General features: G+C 36.7%; 1 protein-coding gene across 1 annotated transcript in view; it reads right to left on the bottom strand.

Annotated features, from left to right (window-relative positions):
- The window catches only part of VWA8 (von Willebrand factor A domain containing 8), a 203,720-nt gene that overhangs the window by 82,320 nt on the left and 106,990 nt on the right, over positions 1-14,410 (bottom strand). Inside the window, exons 22-25 of the mRNA XM_086481978.1 lie at positions 10,431-10,506; positions 9,625-9,760; positions 8,139-8,258; positions 5,976-6,181 (exon numbers count right to left, since the gene is read on the bottom strand). Coding sequence (XP_086338104.1) covers positions 5,976-6,181; positions 8,139-8,258; positions 9,625-9,760; positions 10,431-10,506 — 538 coding nt within the window. The remainder of the gene's footprint in view (positions 1-5,975; positions 6,182-8,138; positions 8,259-9,624; positions 9,761-10,430; positions 10,507-14,410) is intronic.

Raw genomic sequence — 14,410 nt, 5'->3', positions numbered from 1 at the left:
TTATTGAGGGATAATATAAAGTTGTCCTACAGCCTGTGCTATCCTAGTTACAAAGTCTATTCCTTACTGAATGAAACAGGTACTAAAAATAAAATCTCTCCCAACAGCTATTCTAACTAAAGACTGTATACATTTTTCACATGCAATGTAAATGTGAAAAGTTTGTGACAATGTTTAATAGTGAAAATACTAACTTCTATAATGTTAATTGCACCTTGGAGTCAAAGTAAACATCATAATGCAAAAAAAAAAAAAAAGTCCACAAACTTATAAAAATGTACATCACAGTTAAGTTTATAAACATGTAAAGCTACTGGGTACTCAGTGTGCAGGACTCTACCTCAGTTTGTTTTCAAGTGTGGGTTCTTTTTGATAACAAGAACAAAATGTGTCCAGAATTGTGCATAGTCTATATAACCAAACCCTTTCCTTAAGTAATTATTCTAGAACATTTATGATGATGAATACTGCATTTTCTGTGTTCCTCCCTTCTCACTGCAAAGCACAACCCACAAACTGGCACCTAACTATCTTGTTCACTCATGACCTACTCTTTTACCTGCCCTGCACTAGATACTGCAGAAACCTTGGTCAAGTGCTTCAAATATTTTCTGGTTTTCACTAGTAATCTCCAAGTATGTCCATGGTTTTCTGAATCATTGCATAACTTCTGACATCAATACCCTTCTCAATGAATTGCCTCAAGAGTTCCATGCATCTAGTATCAGTAGGACATCATAAAAAATTTATTTCCTCTGGTACAACTGATTGTTGCTGTCAATAAAATCTGTTCTGAACCCAAGCCACTTGTCAAAAGGCCCTCTGCTTCAGTTATTAAAAAAAAATCACAACTCTCTGGTTTCAATCAGAACAAATCCAACCACTTTTTAATAACTGCCTGGACAACTGCTTACTGAAGAAAGGCAATGACGGTTCACTTGAAGTTTAAAAAAAAAAAAAAGCTTGAATGTTTGAATTGAACATTTAAAAAAAAAATCAGTTGGTTTCTATTGATTTTTAGAAACAGATTACTAGAGAAAGTATTGATCTCTCATCAGTCTGTCTGGTTCTCATTCATTGATTCTTCCCCTTATAAGTAACACCTCTGTGTGTACCCTAGAGTACTTTCACAGATTAGATTCTTGGCTATTCCTTAAAATAGTACGTAACACAGGTTTTGCTCTTAGCAGTTTTATATTTTTATTTTTATATATATATATATATATATATAATGCTTTATTTGATACACAGTTGTGACAGAATTTGGCTTGGTGAAAAGGCCGTTTTTACAGTTCTAACTTTCCACGATTACATATATTGCTATAGTCTGTCTAAAAGCTATCAGTAAAATAGTAGTTTCTTAGTACAAACACAGGATCTTAATTAAAATACGCTATACACATTGAGGTCTACTGTACTTCTACCACTACCCTGAAAACAAAGTGACAAATTAACTGGTACCAAGTCTGTAATGAGTCCAGATTTTTGTTTTAGACTTCTACCTTGTGTTCTCACTACCACTCACTTCCCAACATATTCTAGAGTGTCCCAGTGCCTGCACATTTCCCATCCTGTCAGCACCACCCCAAAGGCCCACCCTGCCCCCATGACACTAACAGAACTCTCCCTACCTGCTCATTCCTCCACGCCCTTGGCTTCCTCCTGCATCCTCACAGCCTTTTCACTGAACACCAAAGCCTGTGTCTCCTCAGTTGTCCCATCAGCAGGGCAAGAAGCACCACAGCTATGGCTCATCCTGAGCGACAGGCATACTAATTGATTAACCAGTGCTTGTGTCTTTAGTGGGCACTGTCTACTGCCAAGCAAAACAGCTGAATTCTCCCCCTTGCCTTTTCATTCACAGGGACACTAGTTTCAATCTGCTCCTCTCTGTCACATAGCTGCTGATTTTGATTAAACCAGCAGAAACCTAATTATCTTCGATACCTGGTAACTGAGATTCACTGTGGTTGGCCAAAAGGGTAAAAGGTTATTGACGATGCGTGTTTGGCAGCAAGGTGAGAAAGGGATACAAACTGTGACTTGATAAGCCTAGTTTCCTTTTGAGATTAGGCTGAACAGAAAAAAGTACTATCTTAGCAAAAAAGCCTACTGAACAGGCCTAAAAAGCCTGATGAATAGTATAGTTTGGGGCCAGAAGGTACCTTAGACATTCGCTGCTTGAAAACTGTTATGCTAGTCCCCACTATTAGAAAGCAATTTCAGATCCAAAGAAGAAAGAAGGCCTATCAGAAAAATCTCAGCTTTCCCAAACTCAGTAGTTAGTAAAAATAGTGATTTCCATTTTATCTGGACTAATGTGGCTTGCCTGACTAACAGTTACCAGGGATACTGGGTGAATCTTGACTCTGTAAAACAACATACAAAAGGTCTCATGAAAACTAGCATATTTGCCCTGGTCTGTCCTAAAACAGAACCAATTCTGTTCAGTGATTTTACTTTTCAGTTAAGTCTCTTCTAAGTAACTGCACTTTCTGAAATCAACAGTGTGTTTTTCCAGACAGTGACTGCTTCTAGCGGTAATAACACTTGAAGTTTATAGTTAATGCCAAGGAATGGTACGCAGAGGCTTTTGCTTATACTTGTTCCTATAGCAACCAAGGTCACTGCTGAATCTTGTACTCCATGTTGGGGTGCTGCAAGTTGAAAAGGGTCACAATACGCAGAAAGGTCGCATCTGCAGGGAGGAGCGAACCGGACAGGTGACCCAAAACTGACCAACAGAGTATTCCATCCCTTATACGTCATATTCAGTATAATGCTGAGAGATCACAAGGGTCAAGCTCTCTTTAGTGCCTGGCATCTGAGGAGGATTCTGTTCATTCCTGTGTCTTCTATCTCGATCCGTGCATCCCTGAATCCAGCCCCTGCATCTGGTTCCTGTTTGCTGCTAAGTCCAGCCTGGGACTGCCCCAGTGCCAGCCCTGCAACGTCAGTGGTGATGTGTGTCATCAGGGGTGGGGTGGTGTGATGTTTGGTATTGGTTTTGGATATCCTTGTAGATATTTGTATACACTTCATTATTTCCTTATTTTTATTATTATCTTTTCTTTCATTGTTACTATTTCATTAAAGCTGTTTTAGTTTTCTTTTCCAACCTGTCAGTCTCTCTCCCTTGTTCTCTCTCTCTTTCCCTTCTGGGGGGGGAGAGGAGTTGATAGAGAGCATCTGTCATTCCTTAGTGGCCAGCCGAGCCTCAGCCCCTGACAATATTAGATTGCAGAGAAGCAGTCATAGCATACGCTGGTAGTTATGGGCAGCATATGGTAACCCAAAAGAGCCAGAGCAGAGCTTCTCACTTGCCCATAAACCACTATTAGCATCAATACTTCTGACATCTGATACCGTCTGAAAACTGCAGGCGAGTGAGTGAAAAAGGCTACATTCAGGTCACCTGCAGTCTAGAGCTGCCAGACCCAAATTTCCTATACAATCTGTGGGGAGAAATAGTTGCAGCAACCAAGTTAGGCACCTGCATTACACAACTTTCCCTATGCCTGCAGTTTCAGGTCTTCAAAACAGTTTTGTATCTTGACCTTCACCAAAAAAACCTTTCCTCAAGAAAAAGTTAGTATAGAGGCAACCTAGCTCTGAATCAAGTGTCTAAGCCACAATTAAATTGCTACAGGTTCCCTACTTGCATAATCTTTATGGGAAGATGCTCTTTAACTACCCTATAGACACAATCCTATACATTGAAGACCACAATTAATCAGTGCAGAGATAAGCCTAGTAATATGTTGATGCCACAGCAACCAGAACACTTTTTTAACTGACTAGCCCCAATGTTCAGATGCACTCTCAGATAACAGTAATCAACAGCAGTTTTTTCTCCAAAACATCCAATCCTTTTTTACAGAAGCAAAAAATTCCAAAATTATGTGAAAGAAATCAACACAATAGTACAAAGAGAGTGGGGCTGTGGAACTGCTGTAAGGGAAATTGTTTAACAACATGACTAACTTCCCTCCTTCCTTCCTAAGGACCAGCAATTTTATTGACTCATTTCCCTCCTTCCTCTTTCTTCTCTACCTGAAGACCTAAAAGCTTCTTACTTTGGAATACCCATTATGTTTATATTCATTGTTTACATTTGGCTACTCCCAGTCTTTTTATTATTTAGATTGAAAAACAAGTTACAGTAAACAAAATGTTGCATCCTTTCAAAGAGAACTGGGATCTTGAAAACAAATGTTACAGAAGAAATCCAAGCTGCATGTTGGAGATTTATTTGGATATTTACACTTGACTTTGAAAGTCTGAAACCTAGAAGATGGGAAACTTCCCTGCTGACCTCTGCCCAGTGTCTAGGTTGAAGTGACCATACTAGTCTGGTTAAGTGAAGGAGACAGCAGCAGAGAGTAAGCTCCCTTAAGACAATTAGCAATGCAGCTTTTCCAATCTTCAATTAGATGCTGTTCACACTCAAAGAAAAAAGGGAATCAAGTCCTATGTTTCCACACAAGTTGGTGACAGAAGACAGCACAACTTTGGATTACTTGGAGATAGATGACGATGGAAAGAAGCTAGGAAGGAAGGTAGAGCCAAAGAGTATGAAGACAGGAAGGAGTTAATTTAACAAACACCCTAAACCACCAGCTTTTCAGCAGCTCAGCAACTGTTCCTCAAGTCTGTAAGTTCTCCACTTTCAATTAAAATGTAGCTCTGTGAAAGATCAGCATTTACATGTTGTATCAGTTTGGCAAACAAATACTTATCAACTGGTAATGGAACCTAATAAACTACTTAGCTTATGTGTTTATTTGGATGGATTCCTCAGCTTTTAGTTTTGAATTTTGTTAACTCTTAGCACAAAGTTATAAAAATGGCATTATTTTTTATTTATATTATTGATATCATAGTAGCACAAACTTACTTTGTCGCAAGACTTAGTTGCACCTTAGAGACCACAGAGCACAAAAATCTATCCTCCCAAGAAATCTAGATGAAGATTTTTAAAAGCAGGATCTAAACGTCTGTGTGTATGGATGAATGTATGTTCAAAACCATCACGCAACCCTGTTATACTATGTAGTGTTAAACACAGGAACGGTAGGTCATATAATCGGTGAGAAATTATATTCTAATTGTAATAATTACATTAATATTTGCACTAATCTTTTTTCAATCTAGGAATCAGTAAGTCAAGAAATAGTCTACGAATTAACAAATTACCAATTTTATGATTATTAACTGAACAAAATAAAACAAAATAAATAAAACAAACAGAACAAAAGCACTGCTATTTTAAAGAGTATTAAGATACTTCATATTTCAAATACTTGGAAAAAAGTATACTCAAGAAAAAGTACCCTTCAATTTATAAAGATAGAAGTCAGACTCCATCGTAATCTTTTTTTTTTTTTTTTTAAAGAAGATCATCATTAAATCGGCATTCACGATTTTACAGTTAAAATGTGTGTAGGAAGCAATCATGGATCCTAAGTACCTGTTTGCTAAGTCGTTATTCATCTAACATTTTCCTTAGAAAAATTCCACCAGTGATGTATTACTGTTATGCAGCAGGAATTTGTTTTCCCCCAGGAAATGATTACAATCAAAAATTTTATAGCGGCATGAAGTGAACAGTTGCACTGTCCTGGAAGTATTGTATGCTGAATACGGAATTTTATAACGAAGGCTAGTAAGAACATTGCATACTGTATTCACAGTATGAATCTGATATTTTTTCACAAAGTGGAAAAACACTCTCATGGTTTTTTTTTATACCTACATAAATATACAGAAAAAATATCTGCCTGTGTACACCTGTGATCCTTACCCTTGGACTACCTGAACACCTGAATAAGACAATTCCTTCAAAATGCAAAACTTTTAATAAGAATGAAATAAAAATGCATGAACAATAATGGCATCTTTTTTCTAAAACTTTAAAGCATTAAAAAATTAGTAGTGATGAGCTCAAGTTTTCAACGAAATCTGATGTACTGTACCTGTAAATGTTTTACAATATTCACAACTTCTCTAGTTGAATAGGGATAGTTAATAATTCCTTGGTCAGCTAAGCTCCTGAGTTCTCCAAAAGCAGCCACCAGTTTCTGAAGAATTGGCTCTGGGACATTGGGACCATATTGCCTAAGCATAGCCAGTTCAGACTGTGGTTTAGGATTATCAACAGCATGGCAACTAAAAATGTCCCCTAAAAAGAAAAAAAAGCATACAGTTAAGTAATTTATAAAGAGATAGCATCACAACAGCCCCTTTAAGTTTCATACAGCACCTTCAATGGAAAAGCAATGGCTCAAGAGGATGCTGAGTACTTGCTCGTTTAAACAAATCAAAAACTACTTTGAAAAACATGAAGGATAAACTTGCTATGAAGAACATTGATATTCCCAGAAACATGGAGATCTCCCCTGTTGTTTTAATGAAGGTGATCACAAGGGAGAAATTAACTTCAAGAAGAAACACAAGTCAAATGAATACAAAAAAAAAAAAAAAAAAGAAAAAAAAAGTTTCAAGAAAGAATAACAGGTTGAATGGGACTAATTTGTGAACACCTTCAAAACAGCACAGGATGCAGGGAAATCTTGATATGCAGGAATGCCCTAATGCAAACCCAACTGAGAGGTCTAGAGGAAAGACTGGATTTGTCTTTTCTCTCTGCCTGTCTTGAAGCATGGCAAGAAATGTGGCAAGATATTATTTCCATATATTTGCATTGTATTTTTCCCAGTCATATAATCTATAAATTTGAATTTATTCATAAAGAGTCCTTTCAACAGTCGTACAAAACTTTGCAGAGGCATGATCAGATCTGGCTGAAAAAGGACTTGGATTAGAAGCAGAAGAGCCCCTATGCTTGAAAAAGAAAATCAATGAAGAATCCCAAAACCTCAACCACGCCTCTGCGATGTGGGCCAAAAGCAATAATGCTGGGATGATCGATTTTGTTTAATGGGTCCATGTAAGGAGGGAAATTAGGTCATGAAAAAGAAATAGGCTATACCAAAACAGCTTGGGACAACATAGCTGGGTGAAATTCAGAGCCAATGAGCCTCTGACACGGAACGCCCATTCACTGGGAACTACATCTGAAAACAAAATGCGACCATGCAATACAGATCTGGCTTTTATGAGTATGTTATCCCTTCTTGCAGAATAACATTATGGCCAAAGCTAACAGCTGAAAACACATAAATTAAGGTGCCTGCAAATAAATGGCTAAGCTGACATGGATAATGCAGTCAGTGGAGTCTGGAGGGCTATTCAGTTCATAGCCCTGGTGTAACACTGCCAAAGCCTTGCCAGAGGCCTACTTAGACTAACACCGGACTACGCAGGCCAATGAATTCTTCATCACTTGCCCTTATGCAATGTAAATTCTCGCTTTTTTTTTTTTGTGAGATGAAACTGTGGGGAATCTTTGTTGATATACAGGATTTTTAGGACCTACCTGGAGCTTTCTGAAATGAGGCTGCTATTGATATGAAAAAACTTTGATCTGATATTTGGACTGCTTTACCTGAAACCAGGATGAATTCAATATCTTGTCAAATATATATATTTTAATAAGGCCTGTCACACATGGCCATGTGCATGAAGAGGCTAACGGGGATTAAGAAGCAGGTAGCACACCACTAACACCAAAAAAGACAGTAGTCTCCACTGCTGAGAGGAGAGAAAAGAACCATCCATCAAGCTCCCATTTCTTGTACTGAAGAGGATAGCACCTGGCCTGTGGCTTCTTTGATACGGGGAAATAAGTGGTGAGCAGTTGCGTTAACTACTGATGTCGGGTATCAAGCTGCTTACAGCTCATGCTTCTGCTATGTTTGTATACAATATATGCTCATTAACAAGGATTTCTTGTAACCTTGTCTGTCTGCTGTGTTTGTCCAGATCCCATAAAACAAAATAGTTGTAACACAGATGATCACATACAGCTGTTCACTTCAGGGCAGATTTGGGCACTTCTATCAATATATGTAAATTTATGTGTTGGTCTTCAAGCTGAACCTCACCTCGAGTGTCTTAAGTGAAATGAAGTATCAATATGCATAAGGACCCCTTCTCCTCATGAAATCTAATTAATAAATACAGTTATTCTATTAATCAAGACTATGAAAGATCACCATTTAATATGACTGACTTACCTAACGTGCCAAAAAAGTCATTACCCAAGAAAGGAAATCCAGGTCTATTTGCTAGAACTATCATTCTAAAATCAGGATGAATAATTATTACATTTTCTCTCCCCTCTACAAGAGCATGATCTGGAAAAGAAATAAAATTTATTAATTGCATATTTAAGCTTTGTGATTATGAATGAATTAAACGAACATAATTAGAAGAATTCTTCTTAGAATTAGAAGAAGAATTCTTCTAATCTAATTATGTTCTTCTTAGAATTAGAAGAACAGTTACAAAAAAAGGCTCAATAGCTTCTTAGCATGTCATTCAACTATGAGTGTTCTAGGTTTCATTTTAAAGTTTTGTAATTTGTTTCATGAAAATTTAACCAAAGTGTTTCATTTAAACACATAAAAATGCATCCACTGTTCTTGGGGTGGGGACTACCTTTTCTGTTTAAAATTAATTTCACCAAAATGCTGAAGCCAACGGGGAATAAAATTTGGTTTTATATAGGTCTGACATTATCTGATCTGGGAATACAGGACTGAAATTCCTCCTCGTTATTAGAAAAATCTGTAAGAAGCCAGAGACACATGATTTCACACATGTGACGACTGTTTCTCCAAAATGAGTCAGACTGGCCCCACTTGTTCCCTTGCAGCATGTTTCCAGTGGCACATGGTGTCTGGGAATCCTTTTACCTCCTCTAAAAAACTATAATAATAAATAATTGAGACTGGCTAGCAAGATATTTAAAAAAAATGCTCACTTACAGCTTATAATGACAAGCAAAACTCAAGTGTTGAATGATTGCTCCACTCATACTCAAACGTTGTTCCCAAAATTGTTAAAAAGAAACTCATTATGTAAAGTACGGTGTCTACTAACTAAGAGCACATTTCAAACATGGTCTTTCTTTGAAAAATAATGAAAAATATTTAGTTTCTGCAAGTCACATGAATTAAATTCCATTAAATTACAAAATACTCTCATCCTGCAGGATATATTTAAATAATATAAACATATGCAATATTTGATTAGATGAAACCCTTAACAATTCAACCTTAGATACACTCATATCTTCAGTTCCAGATCTGATCAAACTATTCTCCAACTGTCCAGATGGGCATAAACATTTGGTTAACTAGATTTTTATTTCTTATGGTGAATGAGAAGCAGAAAGGCCAACTTACAGTTTGTTGTTTTTTTTTGTTGTTGCTGTTTTGTGGGATTTTGTTTGTTTGTTTGTGGGGTTTGGGGGGGGGGGTGTTTTGTTTTTCTAAATTTTTCAGCAAAATTCTTAAGAATGCTGATTTAAGAAAACCTTTGTGGCTACTGCAAAGTAGTAAAGAAAATGACTGTAAATTCTTTAACTGTTAACCTTTTAGCATCAAGTACTCTTTCCATTTGGGCTCTTTTGGGTCTCTACTTAGTAATATAATTACTGAACACCAGCACCACATTACATTTTACTGTAAACGATCAAAAAACTTTCTTTCTACTTACTGGCAACAATTCGCCTTCCATCTGACAAAACCATTTCCCCACTTTCCACTAAAGTTTTTAAGACACAGGTAACATTTGTTGGTGCTTTGTCTGCCTCATCAATCACCAAAATATGTCCGAACTTCACTGCTTTTACCTAGAAGAGAAAAGAATCAAAATATCACAACCCCCCAAAAACCCCTGCAAGAAACCACATTACTGATTTCTCAGTCAGTAGTAGTGATATCTCAGTGGCATTGAGACCAGAAAGGGACGCGACAGAGATAACCTATGACTGAACTGTAGCAGACAGAAGAGGAGGTAGGTGAGACAAGGAAGGTGAGTGTTTCTGTTTCCTCTGGATAGGGAAATAAAGGCTGTGCTAGGGGGAGAAGTGCGGGGCCTGACTGAGAATGAATTGTAGCGCTGACAAAAGTAGTTTGCATCTAGACTGTCCACATGTAGCTGGAAGAACTAAAGAATGGCTGCAGCAGCTGTTTGGAGTCCACCTTAGCAGGCAGGTGTGAGATGCTAGAAAAGAGGAGGAGGCAAATTCCACTCTAACAATTAGAATGTGTCAGGTTAATACTAAATTATTTTCCACACTCATTTTGTGTATGCAGACTCCCAAGACTATAATCTTATTCACATTTGGCACACCAAACATGGCAAATATGACTACTGTAAATGAAATGTTACTACACTCACTATGCCATGAAAGTAATCAAATCACAAAGACTTGTCTTATTTGAAAAGCCAGCACGTTTAACTACTTGTTTTAAACTAAAAGACATTTCCAAATATACAATCCGAATGTTACTACTGACCAGTGGTGAATCTTCATATATAATAAGACCGTCTTTAACAGAAGGTTGTAGGGTAAGGCTTTGTACGGTGGTATCCCTGAAATGTGGAAAACCAGACAGCGTTACTTAAAAAGACACAGGAATTTTAGTTACAATAAAATGCAAAATGAATAAATTAAAAACTGAAGTATCTTTTTTTCTAAGAGGAAAAAAAAAATCTCCCTTTTTAATTTTTTATTTAGAATTTCTGAAGAACTTGAACTGACAACAATGCTGTGCCAGTTTAGTAGTCAAAGGTGAGTATCCCTGTATTTGCCAGGGCTTTCACAGTAGTTCAACCCTGGAAATGAAAACACTGAGAAGTGAATCTGTATCTTTTGCATGTAGGCACATTCCTACTGTTACTACAATTTCTAGTTAAGCATGCTTAAGCTGTCATTTACGTGACAAACGGGGGAATGCCCCCAGAAGAACTGAACAGGAATTTGCAGTATCATAGTCAAATCATTAGTGATTTAGTTGCTCTTTTCCACATATCACCAAGGAAAGAAAAAAAAAAAAGCCACTAAAAATACTCACGCGGAATTCTAAAGATCAATTGTTTTTAGTTCTACCTAAACCACAGCAGATGCGATAATTTATACTAGCACTTGCTACATTTTGTATCATGGACAGTGTAAGCTCTTATATGGGACAGAGGCTTTAGTAGCACAGTATTTTTTTTAAAATTCTATTTGTCTTTGAATTGCTCAAATGATTTTTTTTCCTTCAAATCTAAAATAATGTTAATTAAAATCTGTAATTAGAATATTCCTTAGTCTCCACTATTTTAATCTATTTCAACCACCACGGAACGTACAGATAAATAAAAACCAGTCGCAATTCAGAAAGGTCCAGCAACAGATATCACCACGTTGGATTTACCTGTATAAATTATGTCCATAGCCTGGGGAAAAACCCTGATTGTATTAAATACTTGTCAAAACCTTTGTCAAGATCCATAAAACCAACCCCATTTACATTGAGGTTCAGAAGGATCAATGAGCTAAGGAATAATCCAGAGGCGGGTGATGACAGAAGGTCCCCATGACTCCCATGGTTTCATGGGCAACATGATATGGAATTCAATCTTAGGCCAAGTAGCCTGTGCCATCCCTTTCCTCCTGTATTTCAAAACTTGGATTAGTCTGCGCCAATAGAATGATGGACTATTCACATGACAAAACCTATAAGGAAAGCCTCACTTATGCTGCTTGAGATCCGCAAGCTAGTGATAGGTAAGGTTGATAACCTTTGCATTGCACGTGAGATTTAATGCACCAAAAGTCCCTTACCTTTCACAGCCATGCCATATAACAAAACTGGTTGCTTAACCTAAGCTGACTCACTGTTCCAAATATCCACCTTAGTTCTACCTTTAATTTTGTAACACCTTGTAAAAAACCAACACTATTCTGATAAGCTCCATGGGTACAGGAAATCAAACACAGTACTGTTTGCAGCAAACGGGCAGCTTCCAATTACAGTTTTAAACTGACAGCGTAACATGTCCATTTCCTTTATTTGAAACTGCTGTCAGCACGATTTCTGTCCCTAATTACTAACAATTTCTTGTTCAGCTTTAAACTCATGATTGATTTATCTCAGTGTTTCCCATGCATAGGAATAAAGCATAGGCAGGAAGAGAGATTTTTAACGTTCAGCTGCTTCATCTGAACTTGTATCCAGGAGTGGAAAGGTTACAAAGCTGGGACCACCAGTCCATTTAACTTCATTTAACCCCGTCAAATGCAGCCTGTCACAAGCAGTAACGCTCCTGAAAATAGTTATATTCATATTGTATTCCTTTGCAACATACAATTTTTTTAAACCACTAAAATAAGCAATAGCATTAAGTTATTATCTAAGAAATCCTACCATGGACTTAAAAACAAAGCTTCTGTTTTCATCCTGCTTGTGTACCCATTTCTATGCTGGGCAGAGAAATCAATAATGGATCCAAAAATAACAATAAACCAACAACTTCTGTTTCTTCAACACAGATTATTTTGGGACTAAATTCTCAGACTGTGTACATCAGCCTACCTCCATTACCAGTTATCATTTCTGGTTCAAGCCCATACAGTTGCAGATGTAGAAGAATTTTAGAATGTGTAAACCAAACCCTAAGGTATATGCAGGCACAGTTACAGGTTACTAATTAGTCTGAAATAATTAATGGAAAAATGTTCTAAGGAATTAATCCAAGGAGAAAAGGGGAAAGATTTGTCAAATCTGAACTGTGATCTCTCTGAAATAATAGAAAGGTGAGAAAATGAGAAGATCTAAGAAAAGCATAGGCCAAGAATAAGGTAGAGGAAGATGAAGCATTACACGATGCTTCACAGATCGTAAATTTGCACTTAGCAGCCAATGTATGAAAAAAATAAAGTGAACAGAGCCTGGCAGTAAAGGAAGATCTCTAGTGCTGGTGTGTATGGGCACAGGTGGTGACCGAGGAAAAGACACAAATGTCAAATGGCATTTTACTGTAAGACAAAATAGTGTATTTTACTTTTGGTGAGCTAGTTAATCATCTGGCTCTGCAGAGATTACTTACAGGCCCCTGATACAGAATACTAACTTGCACTTACTATCACCATCAGCCTACACAAATCCTTAGGATGATCTCTTTCTTTAGGGAAGACAGAATTGAGCATATATCTTGGGAAATGAACACTAGAAGAGTTTACAGATGACTTAAGTGCTATTATAAAAGTGGTATAAATCAGAAAAAATTGTAGAAGGTATCAAAATGAAAGAACAATCCTAAATCTAGCTTCTAACCTTTTTTCTTATTTTATCTGTGGTTCCCTCCTTCCTACTTACTTGTTATTCATCCCTAATATTTTAAGGAAATATTTCAGGAGATTTATAATGTATTATAGAAGCTAAATATACAGCCAAGAATTAATTCCATTGGCTTGATGAGATAAGTGAATGCAAAACTCCTGTACTTGCTTAGGCTATTACATTCAACCATGTATATAAGAATGATTTTGCCAAGGTTAGTACAGATAAATATTATTTCCCTTTCAGAATTATAAGTATGCAATTAGATGTCATTAATTTCTGTTCTTCAGAAACCTAACGACCCAAACACAGTAAAGAATGGCTAAAAATAATTTGCGTCCTTAGGGTTTTTTCCTTCTTAAATTTCTACTTTTTAATGAATTATGTAAATGTAAAGACACTGAAATATAGAATAATAAAAATAGCATGCCAAGTTTGAAGTATTTCTGAACAATACAGTATGCAGATTTTCCTAAATGTAAATATGTCTGGCACTCAAAACATTAGACTGTAGAATTTTACTCCTACAGGGAAGGAACTAAAAAATTTAATTCACATTCACTTGTTAATATTAGCACCTTAATATTAACTAGGCTCTAACAAAGACATGAATATCAAAACCTCCTAATTTCATCACATTTGGCACCCAAGATGAAAATAGTTTTGACACAAAGAAGCAAGACTGTGGGAATGTAGAAACGCGTGAGAAAAGCTGTCTGACATACTGTCGTCCTACTCAACTGAACTGATTCGTTTTCTCCTGACTGTAAAAAAAAAATAATATTAAAAGCTTAGTGATGTCTTTCCTAAGAACATATATTTATTTTTATCAAGCAAGCCGTCCTCACAAGCTCTCCATAAAAAAAAATAAAATAAAATAAAATAAATCTGCTACTGAGACTCAGCAACTCTTCTGACAGTACCACTCAATCCATAGTAGGACTTCTGAGAATTCTTTTGATGTTTTTTGTTTATTAGCTCACATCACTGCATTTTATTTAATTTTTGCGACTGGTGCATTATTTACCCTAAAGGCAGCCTTTTTTCAGAGGTCTACTTTTTTCTGAGACTTACTTGACCATAGTAGTCTGTGACAGTTACTATTTTTTTGACAGCAATGCCTTATTTCTGGGGAAGAACTGAGATGCGGCAGGAGAAATTTCCATCAA

Source organism: Leptosomus discolor, chromosome 1, assembly GCF_034619465.1.
Source record: "Leptosomus discolor isolate bLepDis1 chromosome 1, bLepDis1.hap2, whole genome shotgun sequence".
In the NCBI taxonomy this organism is placed as follows: Eukaryota; Metazoa; Chordata; class Aves; order Leptosomiformes; family Leptosomidae; genus Leptosomus; species Leptosomus discolor.
This window is presented reverse-complemented; position numbering and strand designations above follow the sequence as displayed.